The sequence below is a fragment of the Zootoca vivipara genome, chromosome 2 (genome assembly GCF_963506605.1).
Source record: "Zootoca vivipara chromosome 2, rZooViv1.1, whole genome shotgun sequence".
Classification (NCBI taxonomy): Eukaryota; Metazoa; Chordata; class Lepidosauria; order Squamata; family Lacertidae; genus Zootoca; species Zootoca vivipara.
In genome coordinates this window covers 9,105,803-9,123,539 of record NC_083277.1, presented here as the reverse complement: position 1 = coordinate 9,123,539, position 17,737 = coordinate 9,105,803, and the positions used below count along the sequence as shown (strand labels likewise).

General features: G+C 45.7%; 2 protein-coding genes across 3 annotated transcripts in view; both read left to right on the top strand.

Annotated features, from left to right (window-relative positions):
- The first annotated feature begins 127 nt into the window (after positions 1 to 127).
- On the top strand, positions 128 to 9,649 carry LOC118080144 (zinc finger and SCAN domain-containing protein 31-like). Of its 2 annotated transcripts, XM_060270715.1 has the most exons (5): positions 128 to 275; positions 1,006 to 1,085; positions 2,617 to 3,581; positions 4,369 to 4,495; positions 5,615 to 9,649. In XM_060270715.1, the coding sequence occupies exons 3-5, from the start codon at positions 2,799 to 2,801 to the stop codon at positions 6,457 to 6,459; spliced, it is 1,755 nt and encodes a 584-aa protein (XP_060126698.1). In that variant the 5' UTR covers positions 128 to 275; positions 1,006 to 1,085; positions 2,617 to 2,798; the 3' UTR covers positions 6,460 to 9,649. The 2 variants fall into 2 exon arrangements, with proteins under 2 accessions (XP_060126698.1, XP_060126699.1); XM_060270716.1 differs by lacking the exon at positions 1,006 to 1,085.
- A 6,429-nt stretch (positions 9,650 to 16,078) lies between these two features.
- The window catches only part of LOC118081299 (uncharacterized), a 39,011-nt gene continuing 37,352 nt past the window's right edge, over positions 16,079 to 17,737 (top strand). The window contains exon 1 of the mRNA XM_060270926.1: positions 16,079 to 16,173. The gene's annotated coding sequence lies outside the window, so the exon portion shown is untranslated. The remainder of the gene's footprint in view (positions 16,174 to 17,737) is intronic.

Genomic DNA, 17,737 nt, shown 5'->3' with positions numbered 1-17,737 from the left:
TGTATCTGGCCTTGTGACTTGTCCCTGATGGCTGTCCTAGAATATGAGAGAGAGGTGTCTGCAATAAGGGTTAAAAACAATAAAGCGCCATCCAGGCAGTTCTCTGCTTCCTAGAGAGGCCAGGAAAGGTAGGAGGCTGCAAGGGAAGGTCTTCTTTCCTCTTCCCTTCAGTGCCCTGGCGAGGAATCCTTTCCTGTGTTTTGCCACAGAGGAAAACCAGAGCCTTGGCAGGACATTCCCAAGAGGGATTGCAGGGCAGCAGCTGCAAGGAGCTGGTGAGTTGGAGGAAGGAGAATGGGGTGATCTTTGTGGGGGGGAGGAGGTTTCACTGGGGTTGGGGGGGATTACTTTTTGCACTGTGGAAAGAGTGAGGGGCATTCCCCCCAAATGTGTCCGGAAAGAGAAAATTGTATTCACTGGCGCATTGCTGCTGCGCTGTTCGTTTTGAGCTGCTTTCATTGGCATAATAGGGTGGTGTGCAGTTCTATCATAAGACAGAAAGACAAATGGTCAAATATTTGGGCAGGCAGACAAAACCAATTTTATCAATAAAAAAATGTTTGCATGCCCCTATTCGCTAAAATATATCAGAGTGGTTTACAACAAACGAGTACAAACAAACACACGCTAAAGTAACATGTAAAAATGAAAACCCAGGATCACCCACTAACTATTTTTAGTAGGCTGCATAAGTCTGGCAGCATGGAAAAGTTCACAGCAGACTTTTAAAGATTAAAGAGAAGGCATCCATTGGATCTCTGTTGAGCCTTCCACAGGATTGGGCCAATGACCCTAAAGGCTCCTGTTTCTTGCTGCTCTCAGTTCAGCCTGGATGTGATCCCTCTGATCTGAACCAGGATATAAGGATCTTCAGGTGGCCTTATAGTGAAAGTTGCTTGCCAAAAATGTACATATTAGGCAAAAATGCATAGAAAGGTTTGTTTTAGGTCAATTGGGCACTAACAATGTTTTGATCCCCCTTTCTTTTTCCTTTTCTCTTTGTAGAAACATATTTTCCTGGCCGTAATCATATTTTGATAATCCTATTCCACCCTGGGCTCTTTTGGGGGAAGGGCAGAGTACCGGTATGTACTGAATAAATATTCCCCTGGAAGGGTCTTGAATACTTCTCCCTTGAAAGGGGAAAGCTAGAAACCTGGAGAGTATTTTATTACTATCATTATTATTTCTTTGTGTTATCCAGATGTTTCAGACTACAACTCCCATCAGCCTCAGCCAGGGCAGGATGGCACCGATGGGAGTTGTAGTCCGAAACTAAATGTCAGGAGGGCCCTGGAGAAGGCTGATGTATATACTGTAAAGCTCTATATCTAGGGCAAGGGTAGAAATTTGGTTTACTAATTTTTATTCTTAATTACATTTGCATACCGCCTTTCATCCATAGATCTCAGGGAGGTTCACAGCATTGAAATACAAGATAAAACCACAAATGCATAGTGAAAACAAGAACAAAGGAAACCAATAACCCCCATCCCTCCTAACTTACACTTCCTGGAAATAATATGTGACCGAAACACAGGGTTCCTTCAAAATGTGCTGACCTTTAAAGCCCTTAAACGGCCTCTGTCCAATATACATGAAGGAGCATCTCCACCCCCATCATTCTGCCCGGACACTGAGGTCCAGCACCAAGGGCCTTCTGGTGGTTCCCTCGCTGCGAGAAGCCAAGTTACAGGGAACAAGGCAGAGGGCCTTCTCGGTAGTGGCACCCGCCCTGTGGAACGCCCTCCCACCAGATGTCAAAGAGAAAAGCAACTACCAGACTTTTAGAGGACATATGAAGGCAGCCCTGTTTAGGGAAGCTTTTAATCTTTAATAAATTAGTGTATTTTAATATTTCTGTTGGAAGCCGCTCAGAGTGGCTGGGGAAACCCAGCCAGATGGGTGGGGTATAAATAATAAATTGTTGTTGTTGTTGTTGTTGTTATCCGAAATTTGCAGTGCCGTTCCCCAGCCAAAAGGATGTGTATGAAACTGCATATATTTGTGAGACATAGAATATAGCAAAAATGTGTTCCGTTAGTGAAAGTTGCTTGCCAAAAATGTACATATTAGGCAAAAATGCATGGAAAGGTTTGTTTTAGGTCAAATGGGCACTAACAAAGTTTCATGAGGAATGTTTTTTTAAAAAGGAAATTGCCAAAGGATTCCCTTTCCAGCATGACAATGTACGCCAAAATATTGTCATGCCTTCTCATCAGGCAAAAAACAAAGAGGTGTGAACCTTGAAATGGGAAGAGGGTGCAGCGCATGCCGCCTCACATCTTGCAACATGAGTGGCAGCGGCCTGAACCCATGAAAGAGGTGGCAAAATTGCAGCGAGAAACACCACCGGGTTGAGGGGGATACAAACAGAATTATTCAGAAATCAAATGTCATGGAAATAAGTGCTATGCCATAATTGCCATATGCATTGCTAAACTTGTTTCCGTATGCCACTTGTGCCATATGCCATTGCATTGCAGCTCAAATATTATGCGCAAAATAACAGGGAAATGGAATAAACTGCAGTGTGAAGGCAGCCAAAAGCCGTCTGCTCCAAAAGTAATTGCACTTTAACAGCTCTTTCTCCTTCTCTCGGTTATCTTCTTTCAGGGAGAAGGCCCAGTCGCCAATTGAGAACGCCCCCAACTTCTCTTTCGGTACCAGTTTGGCAAAAAGAGACTCCGATTCTCTTGTTTGGATGCTTAGCCATCTGTGCTGGCACAATGTTTCCCTCGGATGTGTGCTAAGCCCTATGAGTTTGAGAGCCACGGCTGAGGGAAGGCCAAGACGAAATGGCCGCTGAGGAAGGAGGCGCCTCGCCATCCCTGAGCCTGCAGTTCCGGGTTGCGCTTGGACAGCATGGCGGTATAAAAACAGAGGCCCAGGATCCGGCTGACGCCAACAATCACGATATCCAGATGGTGTGCATTGGCGAGCCTCATGGGTGGACTGCCTCGACCCATGTCAAGCCGGAACTGGAGGAAGTGCATTGGGAAACCCGAGAAAATGAGGTGTTCTTGAAGGCGAGGCCGTCCCCTCGCTCAGGGTGGGGAAGCCTGCCACCGTGTCAGGAGGCCCTGCCTTGGGACGGGGTCAAGGTGTTCCCAGCCTCCTTTGAGGGAGCGCTCACAACTTGCAAATGGCTGGCCAGAGAGTGGGGGTCTCGGCAGAGGACACCCGCCTCTGAAATGGAAGGGCAACGAGCGACTGGCACACCGACCAGTGCCAGAGCGAGGAGGGGCAGCAGGAAAGGGAAGGCCACTGTTCTTCTGAGCGGTGCAGTCGGGGCAGAGGCCCGGCGCCAGCAGTTCAGGCGTTTCTGCTACCAAGAGGCCGAGGGTCTGCACAATGCCTACGGCCAACTCCGGAGCCTGTGCCATCGATGGCTGAAGCCGGAGAGGCACTCCAAGGAGCAGATTTTGGAGCTGGTGATATTGGAACAGTTCCTGGCTGTTCTGCCCCCAGAGATGCAGAGCTGGGTCAGGGAACGGGAGCCTGAGACCTGCGCCCACGTGATCGTCCTGGCTGAGGATTTCCTGCTAAGGCAACAAGAGGCAGAACAATTGGGGCAGGAGGTGACTGGAGCGGGGGTCGGCCTGAAGTTTGGGAGGTTTAATGGGAATTTGCTAGATTAGGTGGGGGCAAGTGCCTGGATCTGTTGATAAACCAGAGTTTAACCTATAGAACTTGAGTGGGTGTGCCAAAGGGGGCGCGGGAGTGAACTGGAAGTGTGGTATAGTGTGTAGAGCAGTGTGGTGTAGCGGTTGGACTCTGGCCACATCCACAGTATACACTGTAGAATCCTAGAACGATAGAGTTGGAAGGGACCACGAGGGTCGTCTGTTTCCACCCCCTGCAATACAGGAATCTTTTGCCCAACATGGGGCTTGAACCCATGACCCTGAGGTTAAAAGTCTCATGCTGTGCATTCAAAGCACATTCATCACACTTTTTGCAGTCATGACTTCCCCCCCAAGATTCCTGGGAGCTGTAGTTTTGCCCCTCATAATGCCATCCAAGCTCTGCTTAGAAAATCCTTCCTGATGTTTAGTCGGAATCTCCTTTCTTTTAACTTGAATCCATTGGTTCCTTGTGGTGCCCAGAACTGGACACAGTGTTCCATGTGTGCTCTGACCAAGGCAGAATAGAGCCATACTATTACTTCCCTTGATCTGGACACTAGACTTCTGTTGATGCAGCCTAGAATAGCATTAGCTTTTTTCACTGCTCCATCACAATTGGTCATAACATTCCACTGCAATTTAACTTTATGAAATGACTCCCACCCCGGTCTCCCTGCCGCCTCTAGTGGATCCTTTCCCTCTCCCAGCTCTGACAGAAACCTTTCCGCTCTTCTTACAGGAGCTGGGACCCTTTGTGGAGGTGATGGTGAATTCTCCTGAGGGAGAGCATGTTCCATCAGATGCTTGGCAGAAACCGCTCTTCAAGGAGATCAAGCAGAAGGGCAACAGAGATGCAGAAACACTCGGTATGGAGTCGGTTAACTAGCAGGTGGGAGGGTGAGGAGCTAATAATATACCTGAAGGAGTGTCTCCACCCCCATCGTTCTGCCCGGACACTGAGGTCCAGCTCCAAGGTCCTTCTGGCTGTTCCCTCACTGCGAGAAGTGAAGTTACAGGGAACCAGGCAGAGGGCCTTCTCGGTGAAACACCCTCCCACCAGATGTCAAGGAAATAAACAACTATCTGACTTTTAGAAGACATCTGAAGGCAGCCCTGTTTAGGGAAATTTTTTAATGTTTGATGTTTTATCATGTTTTTTCTATTCTGTTGGGAGCTGCCCCAAGTGGCTGAGGAAATCCAGCCAGATGGGAACGGTATTATTATTATTATTATTATTATTATTATTATTATTTAATATTATTATTAGTAATTATTATTAATAATATTAGAAAACTTATAAGCAAAAAGAAGGCCACACCACTCATTCATGGCTCCCCCCAAGGAATCCTGAGAACTGTAGTTTGTTAAAGGTGGCAAGAGTTGTTAAGAGACAGTCCCGTCCCGTCCCCCAACTTTATACCCCTCACAGAGTTACAGTTTAACAGTAGTTTAACAGTCAATCAATCCCTCTTCCACAGGAACTCTGTGAACTGTAGCTCTGAGAGGGGAATAGAATGCCTCCTAACAGCTCCCAGCACCCATAACCACCTACATTTCCCAAGATTCTTTGGGTGTGGATTAAGCCATTACAGTTGTACCTTGGTTCTCGAACGGAATCCATTCCAGAAGTCCGTTCGACTTCTGAAAATGTTCTAAAACCAAGGCACGGCTTCTGATTGGCTGCAGGAGCTTCCTGCACTCAGCCGGAAGCTGTGTTGGATGTTTGCAAACTGGAACACCTCACTTCCGGGTTTGTGGCGTTCGGGAGCCAAAATGTTTGAGTCACAAGGCGTTCCAGAACCAAGGTTTAATGTGGTATCATACTGCTTTGAATGTATAAGGCTGGAAAAAGTGACATTAGATGGGAAACCGCTTCAATTTTTAAATTATTCTTAAGTAGCATCTAAATCTTGTTAAATAAAACTAAAAATGATTTGGCGGGGGTGGTGGTGGTGTCGATGACTCAACTGTGTCTTTTCCTTCAGACAGCCGTACGACGTCCCAGGAGGAGGAAGAGCTCGGGCAGCAAAGAGGTTCGGAGTTAGCGGAAGCACGCAGGATGTTCCTGGGCAAATCTGCCAGCCACCTCACGCTGAGGAGCGAGAGCTTTGAGGAAGCTTGCGGATCAAAGCGGCAGCAGGAGTGGCTTCCTGCGATGACATGGGGGGCGCCGTTGCACCGGTCGGAAGCTGACGGGCCTGTTCCCGAGGCGGCGCTCCATGGCGTGGCGGTCAAGTACCTTTGCCCCGAGTGCGGCCGGAACTTCCAGCACAAATCGACCTTAATCCGCCACCAGAAAATGCACACGGGCGAGAAGCCCCACGTCTGCCTGGAGTGTGGAAAGAGCTTCCGCCGCAGGGACAAGCTGATCCGGCACCAGAGGATCCACACGGGGCAGAAGCCCCACGAGTGTGCCGAGTGCGGGAAGAGCTTCCGCGAGAGGGGGAAGCTCACCAACCACCAGAGGATCCATACCGGCGAGAAGCCCTACGCCTGCCCGGCCTGCAAGAAGACCTACCGCTGGAAGGAGGAGTTTGTGAAGCACCTGAGGATCCACACGGGCGAGAGGCCCTACGGGTGTCTGCACTGCAGCAAGGCCTTCATCAGCAAGGCCCACCTGGTCTCCCACCACCGCAGCCACACCGGGGAGAAGCCGTACGAGTGCACCGAGTGCCGCCGGCGGTTCTGCAGCAAGCAGAGCCTCGCCAAGCACCAACGGGTCCACGCGGAAGAGAACGCCTACGAGTGCCAGGACTGCGGGAAGGTCTTCCGCTATGTTTCAAACTTCGCCAAACACCAGAGACTCCACACGAGCGACAGGATCCTCTAGTGAGGAATAATTTATACAGTGGTACCTCGGGTCAAGAACTTAATTTGTTCCGGAGGTCCATTCTTAACTTGAAACTGTTCTTAACTTTAGCTAATGGGGCCTCCCGCTGCCGCCGCACGGTTTCTGTTCCCATCCTGAGGTAAAGTTCTTAACCTGGGGTACTATTTCTGGGTTAGCGGAGTCTTTAACCTGAAGCGTCTGTAACCTGAAGCGTCTGTAACCCGAGGTACCACTGTAATAATTTATTTTATGCACCCTGCCCATCTGACCAGGTTGCCTTGGCCACTCTCGGCAGCTTCCCGCAGAATATACTAAAACACCACACACCGTCGTCACATGTCAAAAGCTTTCCGATGCAGGGCTGCCTTCAGATCTCTATGGAAAGTTGTATAATTACCTCCTTGGCATCTGAGGGCAGGATGCAGGAAGGTAGCCAGGATTTATGGTGGGGTGGGGCAGGACACACACATGTCATCCTCCTCTGTCTGGCTCTGTCCAGCAGATTTGGAATGAAACGTCTCAACAACCGTTCTTTTAAATTACTTTCTTTTGACCCCCAAGTGCCCGAAAAAATCTGTCAAAGCCTTCAGTTATTTGAAAGCTAGGAAGTTAAATAAAAAATAAACATCATCGACTGAGGGCTTTCTGCTGTATAGAAACTTCCAGTTGTTTCTAGGCTGGCCGTGCAGGTGCGCGCTCTCAGGAAAAAACGCCGGAAACAATGAGAAGCTTCCAGAACTGAGCTACTTGCAACGCGATTGGTCAGTTCACGGAAGCCATGCCGATCGCTCAGTTGGGTTGCCAGTTGTGTCACTAGAATGCACCACATCAACAAGTGACCTCAGCGAGCCTTTCAATTTCAAATATTCTGATTCTTTTAATTATTTTTATTTATTTACTTGATGGGGGGTAGCTGCCCTCCTGACCCCTCGGCTACACCCATAGGTGGGTGTTCCACAGGGCAGGCGCCACTGCCAAGAAGGCCCTCTGCCTGGTTCCCTGTAGCTTCACTTCTCGCATTGAGGAAATTGCCAGAAGACCTTCGGAGGAGGACCTCAGTGTCCGGGCTGAACGATGGAGGTGGAGACGCTCCTCCAGGAACAATTATCATTCCATGATAAAAACCCACTTTTCCTTTGACACTGTCAGACACCACAGACACCGGGCTTCTCTCCTGAGGCTCCCAAAATCCCACCAGCCTGCAGACATGAGAGAATCCACTTGCTCGGTGGAAGGGCCTTATCTCACCTGCACATGCAGAAGGTCCCAGGTTCAATTGCCCAAAAGCATTTTCATGTTCAGCAGGGAAGAGTCTCCCTGCCTGAAACCCTGGACAGCAGCTGCCAGTCAGTGTAGACACTACTGAACTAGATGGAGCAACAGCCAAGTTCAGGAGAAGGCATCTTCCTATTATCCTGTTTATAACTGCTTATAAAACCTATTGCCTTGTTTCAGTTAGCCTTGTATGCTCGAAATCTTTGTATCCACATAAGGCTAGACAGCTGTGCATTTCTTTGTTTGTCTGAATGTGAGGAATGATGATCTATTTGTGCAAACTAAGCTATTCCTGCTAATTTGAGCAGGGAGACCCTCTGCTCAGTGGACAAACATTTTGAGAAGCAATTTACACAGCCGACCACCAACAGATTACAGTGACTTCAGTGGCAGAAACCACTTAAACCATTCAAGGGCCAAATGTGGACTTGCCTCGGACAAGAGTCATTTTTTAAAGTCTTGATAATGGAGAGAAAGGCTTCAGAACATTCTGACCGCAGAATCATAGCTGGACGGTGGAAGCATGAACGACCGCAAGGAACGTTTTTAGAGAAAGACTTGGATCTGAACTGGCAGGTCCCTTCCCTAAACCTCCTGGTCTCAATCCATGACATTGTGAGCCGGTGTTTCTATGTGCAGTTTAGGAAACGCTGGTAAAATTAGTAACACACTTTCTCAAATGTTTCTGTTGTGATTATTGTGACATACATGGGGGGTAGTAGTAGTAGTGGTAGAAATTATTACCTACCCCTCACCCTAAGATCCCAGGGCAGGTTAGAGCAATTGAAAAACATCATTAATTTTAGAAAGAGTGTAAAACAACTTGAAATTACAAAAATAAGTTGAGTCCTGAAAATATACACCTCAGGGTCGAAAGCATTGTTTTTTATAAAACCATGACTCGTGTGGTGAAAGTGAACACTGTACCTTTAAAGCACATTCTTTCCCTCAAAGAATTCTGAGCCTTGTAGTTTACCCCTCACAGTTACAATGCCCAGCAGCCCTTAACAAACTACAGTGCCCAGAATTCTTTGAGGTGGGAAGAACACACTCTGAATGTGCTTTAAAGGTGGTGTCTTGTATGAAGCCTGGGAAGGCTTTCTCTCTCCCATAACATTAGAAACGGAGGGGTCATCCAGTGAATCTGACTGGCTGGACTTTCAGGCATTGAGGTAGGTGGTAGAGCAGGCTTCTTCAAACTTGGCCCTCCAGATGTTTTTGGCCTACAACTCCCATGATCCCTAGCTAGCAGGACCAGAGGTCGGGGATGATGGAAATTGTACTCTCAAAACATCTGGAGGGCTGAGTTTGAGGAGACCTGTGGTAGAGCATCTGCTCTGCAAATAGGCAGTGCAGGGTAGCGGTTAGAGTGCTGACCTAGGACTTGGGAGATCAGGGTTCAAATCCCCACTCGGCCATGGTACTCACTGGCCAGTCACTGTCTCTCAGCCACACAAGGTTGGAATCCTAGAATCCTAGAGTTGCAAGGACAATACAGGTTTTTGGGAGGGCAAAATGGGAAGAGGGAGAATCATGTACACGAACTTCAGCTCCTGGGATGCTGATGCTGCAGAAAGGTCGCTGGTTCACTCCCCAGGATCTCTAGGTAACACCAGGGGGGGGCGGGGAGAGAGACACTACCCCCCCTCCCGTCTGAAACCTTGGAGAGCCACTGGCAGTCTGTGTAGAGAACACTGAGTTAGATTATAAAAATCAGCCTGGTAGCTTCCTCAGTTTCTCACGTGTTTCCAAGGTCACACGTCTTAAAGGCTTTTCTTATTTTCACTTGTAATGCAAAAAGGGGGCATCTGTTGGGAAAGATTGAAATCTGCTCAGATGGATTTTGGTGGGGCTATCTCCTGGGTAAATGGGGTTAGGACTGCAGCCTAAGACACCTGCCTTAATGTCGGCTCCACTAAAAGGGCCATTCCGTGAAAAATGAGCCTGATTAGAAAAAAATTATTTTTAAAATATACTTATTTTACTTATAGTTTCATTAACTAAACATATTAAAGTTCAATATTCCAAAGGAAAAAAGAATTTGAAATTATTTTTTTTCATGAGAAATCTGAGCTTGAAGTTTCAGTATCATTTTTCTGATTGTGTAGCTTAATTTTGTTCATTTAGGTTGGCATTATTTTTTAAAGATAAACAAAAATTGTGGTTGTCATTGTTGGTATATTATTAAAGTGAAGAACTTTGTCTACACATTGGACTTGAAAATTTTTAAATAGGTAAGTTATTTCTATTTTATTTTTATTATTGAATGGGATGCTGTTTCAGTGTCCCACCCGTGACAGCAAAAGGTACAAAAGTTTATTTTGTGATAAAACTAATTTATAGGTTATGTTTGTTTTATTGTGGGAGTATGTATTAGAGTATAACACACCTATCAATAATAAAAATGCAGTTAATTAATGTAAACACCATGAAATTTTAATAATTCTTTTTCTGTCCCACCCGTGACAGTTTTCAACTTGTTTTACTGTTGTAGCTTGAGTTAGTGATTTCAGCAAATGATTTCAGCTCTCTGCAGACAGGAGACAGATTCCTCATGTAACAATTCTTTATTCTGGCAAACAAGACTGAGGGACTGAGGAGAGGGGAACTAGCTAGAAAGGGATACATTTTGGAGGGAACAATCTCAAGCAATCACAAAGCTGCCTTTTGGTGGAAACCAATAAGACTAAGGCGCCAAATGCAGCTGCTTGAATGAATCAATAGTAGCTGTTCCTTCTGGAACATAAAGGCAGTTACCGTTACTTTACCCTAGTACGAATACATACAGTAATACAGATAATATAACCTTTGAATCAATACACAAAATGGGAAAGACTACATCTGCAGAACGTATGAGAAAGCTGCGTGAAAAACTAAAACAAGATAAAAACGAATGTGAAAGCTTCAAAGAAAAGGAGAGGGTCAGAGATAAGAAGAGGCGAGAAAAGTTGGTAAAGAATTTGTCTGCAAAATCACTTATGGAATACAGACGGAAAGAAACTGAGCGCAAAAGAAAGTACAGACAAAAGATAAAAGAAAAAAATCTAGGCCAATTGGCGACACTACTATTCCAGAGATTGGGTCATTTAAATGCCCACAATCTCTTGGAAAGGCTGTTACCAAAGTTAAAAGAGTGTTGCCATTAAGTCCACGGAAAAGAATAAAGAATAGCCATGTTACGAAAGCTTGTGTATGAGAGTTCACCTCAAGCGCCAAAACCACTACAGTGGTACCTCGGGTTACGAACGCGATCCGTTCCGGGTCGCAGTTCGTAACCCGAAAAGTTCGTAACCCGAAAAGGGCCCAAACCGCCTTTTGCGCATGCGCGCGCGGCAAAATACTTCCCGGTTTGCGAAGTTCACAACCCGAGGTACGACTGTATATGATAAAAGCCCTAAACAGAACACCAAAAGTTCTATTATTTCACAAGATAATATCTCAAAGGTCCATGAGTTTTATAATTCAGATGATATTAGCAGGCAGGCACCAGGATTTAAGGATGTCAAATCTATTAAAGATCCGACAAGTGGAAAAAGAATCAAAATCCAAAAGCAGCATATGAATATGACAGTCCAAGAGGCCTATGCCTTATTTAAGATTGCATAGCTGCCAAGTTATCCCTTTTTTTAAGGGATTTTCCCTTATGCTGAATAGGCTTCCTCGCGAGAAAAGGGAAAACTTGGCAGCTATGAGATTGATAATCCAACAGTTGAAATCAGCAATCAAAATCAAGAAAATATTTTTTTAATAGATTTTAATTTTAGTACAGTGGAACCTCGGTTTACGAACACAATTGGTTCCAGAAGTCTGTTCTTAAACCGAAGTGTTCGTAAACCGAAGTGAACTTTCCCATTGAAAGTAATGGGAAGTTGATTAATCCGTTCTAGACGAGGAAAAACACCCCCTAGAACGGATTAACCGCTTTGCTCCGATGCTGCAGCCGCGAAAGCGGTCCCGGCCTCCGCAAAGGCATCGGAGCAAAGCCCCAGCCTCCGGAAGGCATCGGAGCCGGGACTTCGCTCTGATGCCTTTGCGGAGGCCGGGGACCGCTTTCGCGGCTCCCCGGCCTCCGCAAAGGCATTGGAGCGAAGTCCCGGCTCCGATGCTTTCCGGAGGCCGGGGAGCGTTTCCGCGACTGGGCTGTGCAGCCGCGAAAGCAGTCCCCGGAACGCTCCCCGGCCTCCGGAAGGCATCGGAGCCGGGACTTCGCTCCGATGCCTTTGCGGAGGCCGGGGAGCCGCGAAAGCGGTCCCCGGCCTCCGCAAAGGCATCGGAGCGAAGTCCCGGCTCCGATGCCTTTGCGGAGGCCGGGGAGCACTTTCGTGACTGCAGCCCAGTCACGGAAACGCTCCCCGGCCTCCGCAAACGCATCGGAGCGAAGCCCAGCCTCCCCGAAGGTATCCGACGCTCCGATGCCTTTGGGGAGGTTTGGCCTTTGCTCCGATGTCTTCGGGGAGGCCGGGCCTTCGCTGCGGGCCTCCAGGAGGCATCGGAGCGAAGGCCCGGCCTCCCCGAAGGCATCGGACGCTCAGTAGACCTCCGGCACCTCGGTTTACTAACTTCCGGGTTAGGATAGTTCGTAAACCGAAAGTTCGTAAACCGAGGTGTTCGTAAACCGAGGTACCACTGTAAATACAACATTATACTTTGTAGGCTATGGTAGATAGTAAGTATAGTAATAGCAAAAGGTTTTTTGTAATTATTCTATTTTTAACAACCTTAATTGTATGTTAAATCAAGTGTATGCCAGACGCGTCCCACCCGTGACATTTCATTGTCCCACCCGTGACATTTCATTGTCCCACCCGTGACAGCATTTTTTCCTTAATTTTGTATCATTAAATTTCTTAACCTGAATTTCTGATTGCATAGTTGTAACCAATAAACATTGATTTAAACAAATATGCTGAGTTTATAATTGATTCACCTCCCAACTCACAGAGTTTTTCCATAAATCAAACTTATCTCAAGCCCCATGTCCTTTTTTTGTCCCACCCGTGACAATACTTTAACATTTAATAAAATTGTCAAAAATATCCATAAAAATAATAAAAAATTAGTAAAATGTTCAGTATCTTATTAAGAACATAGTTCAAATTTTGGTTGTTAATTTTTATGTATATTTACATTCTTACACATGTGTGAATACCAAAAAACATGGTCCAAGTGTCCCACCCGTGACAATGGAATGGCCCAAAACAGAAAATACTGTACATTCGCATATCATAGAATAGTAGTGTTGGAAGATTGGCAACAAAAACTACTAGAGTATGCAGAAATGGCAAAACTTAGTGGCAAGATAAGAATCCAGGGAATTTTTTGAGTTAGAGTGGAAATGCTTTATTGACTATTTAAAAAATCATTGTACACAACTAAAAACATTAACAGGATTGACATAAAGACGATTGTATGCATGAAAGGAAAGCTAATAATAATTAGGTTTAATTGGGAGATGCGGTTGGAAAAGATATACATAACCGCATACATGGGACAAAGGTTGAGGTGGGGAATGGGTTTTATAAATGTATAATGCAAAAAGATTTGATGTAAACAGAAAATCTAAAAAATATATAAAAACAAAAACAAAGGAAACACTCAATCAGGATTCGGACACAACAGCACTTCTGTGGTTTCCACTTTCCAGCAATTGGGATTCAAAAAGAAAGGCACAGAATTGGCTTCGGTGCTTAGTTTTTAAAGTTGGGAATGATGCAAATTATTTGCGGGACACCAGGGCAGTAATAACAAGCAGCTGCTCTTGACTGTTGATGCCGGACAAAGGAAAAGACCACAACAAATCTTCAGAGGTATATTATTACAACGATAAATAAGACTTTTTAAATAAAAAAAATGCAACAATGTTGAATTATTAAAATCGTACCAAATTTATTAGTTAAAATCTTCGCTGCGGATGAAATATGGGAGGACTCCAAACTGTTGATATTTAAATATTTCTCGACAAAACTCAGGCCAGCACCATCTCCCCTGCGTCCTTGTGTCTTCTCTGATTAACTGTAAGGTCCGAGCTCCAGTTAAAGCTGCTTCTGCACTCAGAGCATTTGTATGGCTTCACTGTCTGGTGAGTCCTCTTGTGCAATTTTGTATGTTGCACCATGCAGAAGGGTGGCAGTGGGTGGAAATGGGGTTTTCCCCTCTATTGCTCTCCATTAAAATATTTTTAGGGTTGCCATACGTCCGGAATATCCCAGACATAGCCGGTATTAGAGATGGGAAGGCCTGGGGTCCCCCCCCCCGATTTTTCCCGCCCCCCGGCCTTCCCATCTCTATGGTATTTGTCCCTTGTAAACAGCGTTTGGGCAGAAATTGCGTTTTTAAAGTGTCCGGGAAAATCTGGATGTACGGCAGCTCATGTCGTAAGTGTAGATTTTGGCACAAGAGCAAAATATTTGGACAAAACTAAAAAAAAGCTCAACAACTTTTGGGTCCAGATTGTCACTTTTTGAAATATGGCAATCCTAAACTCCTGCCAGGAATTTTGCTTTATTTCTCCCACTGTTTCTTCCTGTTCTCTCTTTATTCTCTCCCTTTACCCCTGTGATGAGCTCCTTGCAAGGAGATGGGCGCCTCCTGCATAAACTCACCCACTCTTTGCAACTTCTTGTGATACAGTCACTGGTTGGCAAAAAGCTGCAAAAAGGGGTTAGGTAAGATACCGGAAATGGCGTCATTATTTGACAAGAGGCATTGTCAAGTTTCTGATCTCTCTAGGAACCTGAGCTCTGTGGACTTAACCATCAAAGGACATGCTTTTGGAGAGCAAAGGAGGACAAAGCATGTTGAATCTTAAATTGTAAGATCCTTGGGGCAGGTGCCTTGTCTTCCTCTCATCTCTAAGTCAGTGGTGGGCAGAAAGTTGGCATGGATCTACTGGTTGATCTCTGGGAGGTTTGCAGTAGATCAGCAAGGATTTATGACTCCCAGTTGTTTAACAACAGCTGCAAAAAGCCCCAAACACACTCACACAGTCCTAAATTATTGTACTAAAACGGTTTTGTTTGTGTGGGAGCATTGTGAGTGCTATTTTATTATTATTATTATTATTATTATTATTATTATTATTATTATTACAGTATACCACAGTATACCCAGAATTTTATCACACCCTGTCTGATAAACAGTCTGATGAACCAAATTCATGCGCTCAGAATTTTCTATTGCTAAAATCACAGAACCATAGAATTGTAGAGTTGAAAGGACTCCAAGGCTTATCTAGTCCAACCCCCTAGCTGCAGTCCAGTGTATCTTTATCTAGACTGTGACTAATTGGGCATAGCTCAGTGGTGGAAAAGCTGCTTGGCATGTATAGAATCATAGAACTGTAGAGTTGGAAGCTACCCCAAGGGTCATCTAGTCCAACCCCCTGCAATGCAGGAATCTCAACTAAATCCATGACAGATGGCCTCCACTTAAAGACCTCCAAGGAAGGAGAGTCCACCACCTCTTGTGGGAGTCTGTTCCACGGCTGAACAGCTCTTGCAGTCAGAAAGTTCTTCCTGATGTTTAGTCGGAATCTCTTTTCATGTAACTTGAAGCCATTGGAGATTTTAAAGCAGAGGTTGGATGGCCATAGTTCATGGATGCTTTAGTTGAGATTCCTGCATTGTAGGGGGTTGGACTAGATGACCCTTGGGTAATCTTCCAACTCTACAATTCTATGATTCCATGATTCCTCTTCCAACAAGCCTTTTGAGATTTCCCCCTTTCTGCATCTGTACTGGAGTTGTGTCTTTAATATTTATTTTTATCTTCAAGTCGGCGGTTCTTCATAGTTTCTCCCACCGCTCTTAACCAGTACACCACGCAGAGGCAATAATGCCTCTGAATAACACAGTTCTAGTTACAGGTAGGTAGCCGTGTTGGTCTGCTGTAGTCGAAACAAAATTTTAAAAAATTTAAAATTCCTTCCAGGAGCACCTTAGAGACCAACTGAGTTTGTCATTGGTATGAGCTTTCGTGTGCATGCACTGGCATCTGGAGAAATGTGCATGCACATGAAAGCTCATACCAATGACAAACTCAGTTGGTCTCTAAGGTGCTACTGGAAGGAATTTTAAAAATTTTGTTTCGCCTCTGAATAACATTTGCTGGAAACCACAGATGGGGGGAGAGTGCTCTTTTGCTCTGGTCCTCCTTGAAGATTTCCCATCAGGATGCTGGGCTGTGATCCCAAGGGATGCAAAACACAAATGGCCCTCAGCTTTCTGAGCAATTTGCTTTATGGCCATTCACCAAAGGGGTTAAGTTCATGGAGACTTGCATTTCCTAGAGATACTAAGAGGCTTTGGGAGCAGAGGGATGCGCAACTCACTTCCTGCCCCGCCTACTGTGGGAAAGCAGGGGTTTAAATTTCCCAGGCGATGCAGGAGGAGCGGTGGTGCTGATTCCCCCACCTCCCTTGTTCTTTTTAGGAAAGATCAGGTGAGTGGGGGGGGGGAGTGGGTTTGCAGCAATAAGAGATGGGGAATTTCAGCAGAGAGATTCTCCGCCGGTATGCCTTTCGGAACTGGGTGACAGGCAGAAGTTGAACAGGTGAAGCTTTCCTCCATCATGGCATTTCTGTGTTTGGGAGCAGCTGTACCTGCTGAATTTCTGCACTGGGGTTAGCTTGTGACGGTGCCTTTTTCCACGAACACACGCCCTTCCTCTGTTGGATCCCTCTGAATCAAGGACCTAGGGAGGTAGCTCAGTCGGTAGAGCATGAGATTCTTAACCTCAGGGTCGTGGGTTTGAACCCCACTTTGGGCAAAAGATCCCTGCATTGCAGGGGGTGGGACTAGATGACTCTTGTGGTCCCTTCCAACTCTGCAGTTCTGTGATTTTATGCTTCCTGGCTTGAAAAAGCATTCAGTGGCTGCCAGCCACAATGTCTGCATTTTCCTTGCACTGAGAAAGGCATAATACGTCTCTGGATACCAATTTTTGGGAATCACAAGTGGGAGGAGTCAGTGCTGTTACACACTCATGTCCTGTTTGGGGTTTCGCATTGGGGTGTCTGGTTTTGCCACTGTGAGAAAAAAATGCTGGACTAGATGGGCCATTTATTTACTAATTATATTTTATATCCCACCTTACCTACGAGGAACTCAAGGTGGAAGACATAGTCCTCTCCAACTTATCCCCACAACAGCCCTTAGGAATAGGCTAGGCTGAGAATTGCTGACTGGCCCAAAATCACCCTGTGAACTTCATGGCCGAGGGGGATTTAAACCCTGGTCTCGCAGGGTCCTGGCCCAACACACCTTAGGGTTATTCCCTAAAAGAGCTGTGGGTGTTGATTGTATTGAATATGTATATGTATGAACACAGGCATGGAAGGAGAAATATGGGCAGGAGGGTGAAATAAATCTCTGCTAAATGAAGAAAATGTTATAGCTCAGGGGTAGATACCTCGCTTTGCATGTGGAAAGTCCCAGGTTCATAGAATTATACAGCTAGAAATGAGCAGGGAGGTAATCTATTCAATGCTTTTGTTCAATGTGTCCCTGTGCGGCCTCTGTTTAAACATCTCCAGCGGAGAGGCCATTGGTTTCTTGTGATATTTATCCAAAATCTGCATCTTCCCTGCGGTTTCCTCCTACAAGTTCTAGCCTAGGGTTGTCATATTTCAGAAAGTAAAAACCAGGAAACCCCAAAAGTTATTTATCTTTTTTTAGGAACACCTCAATAGATCAAGGGCAAATTTTCAATTCCGCATTTGAAATCCTAGTATATGTGGCAGCCCTATATCTAGTCCGATCCCCTGGGGCGACAGAGAATGACATTCACACCATTTGAAAACACTCTTGTTCCATTTTAAGAGTCATGGACAGTTGTTAGGAGACACACACACCCCATTCCCCTCACAGATCTACAATTCCCAGAGTCCCCCAGGAAGAGGGATTGATAGTTAAACCACTCTGGAAACTGTAGCTCTGTGTAGGGAAGAGGGGTCTCCAAATAACTCTCAGCACCCTTAGCAAGCTACAGTTCCCAGGATTCTTTA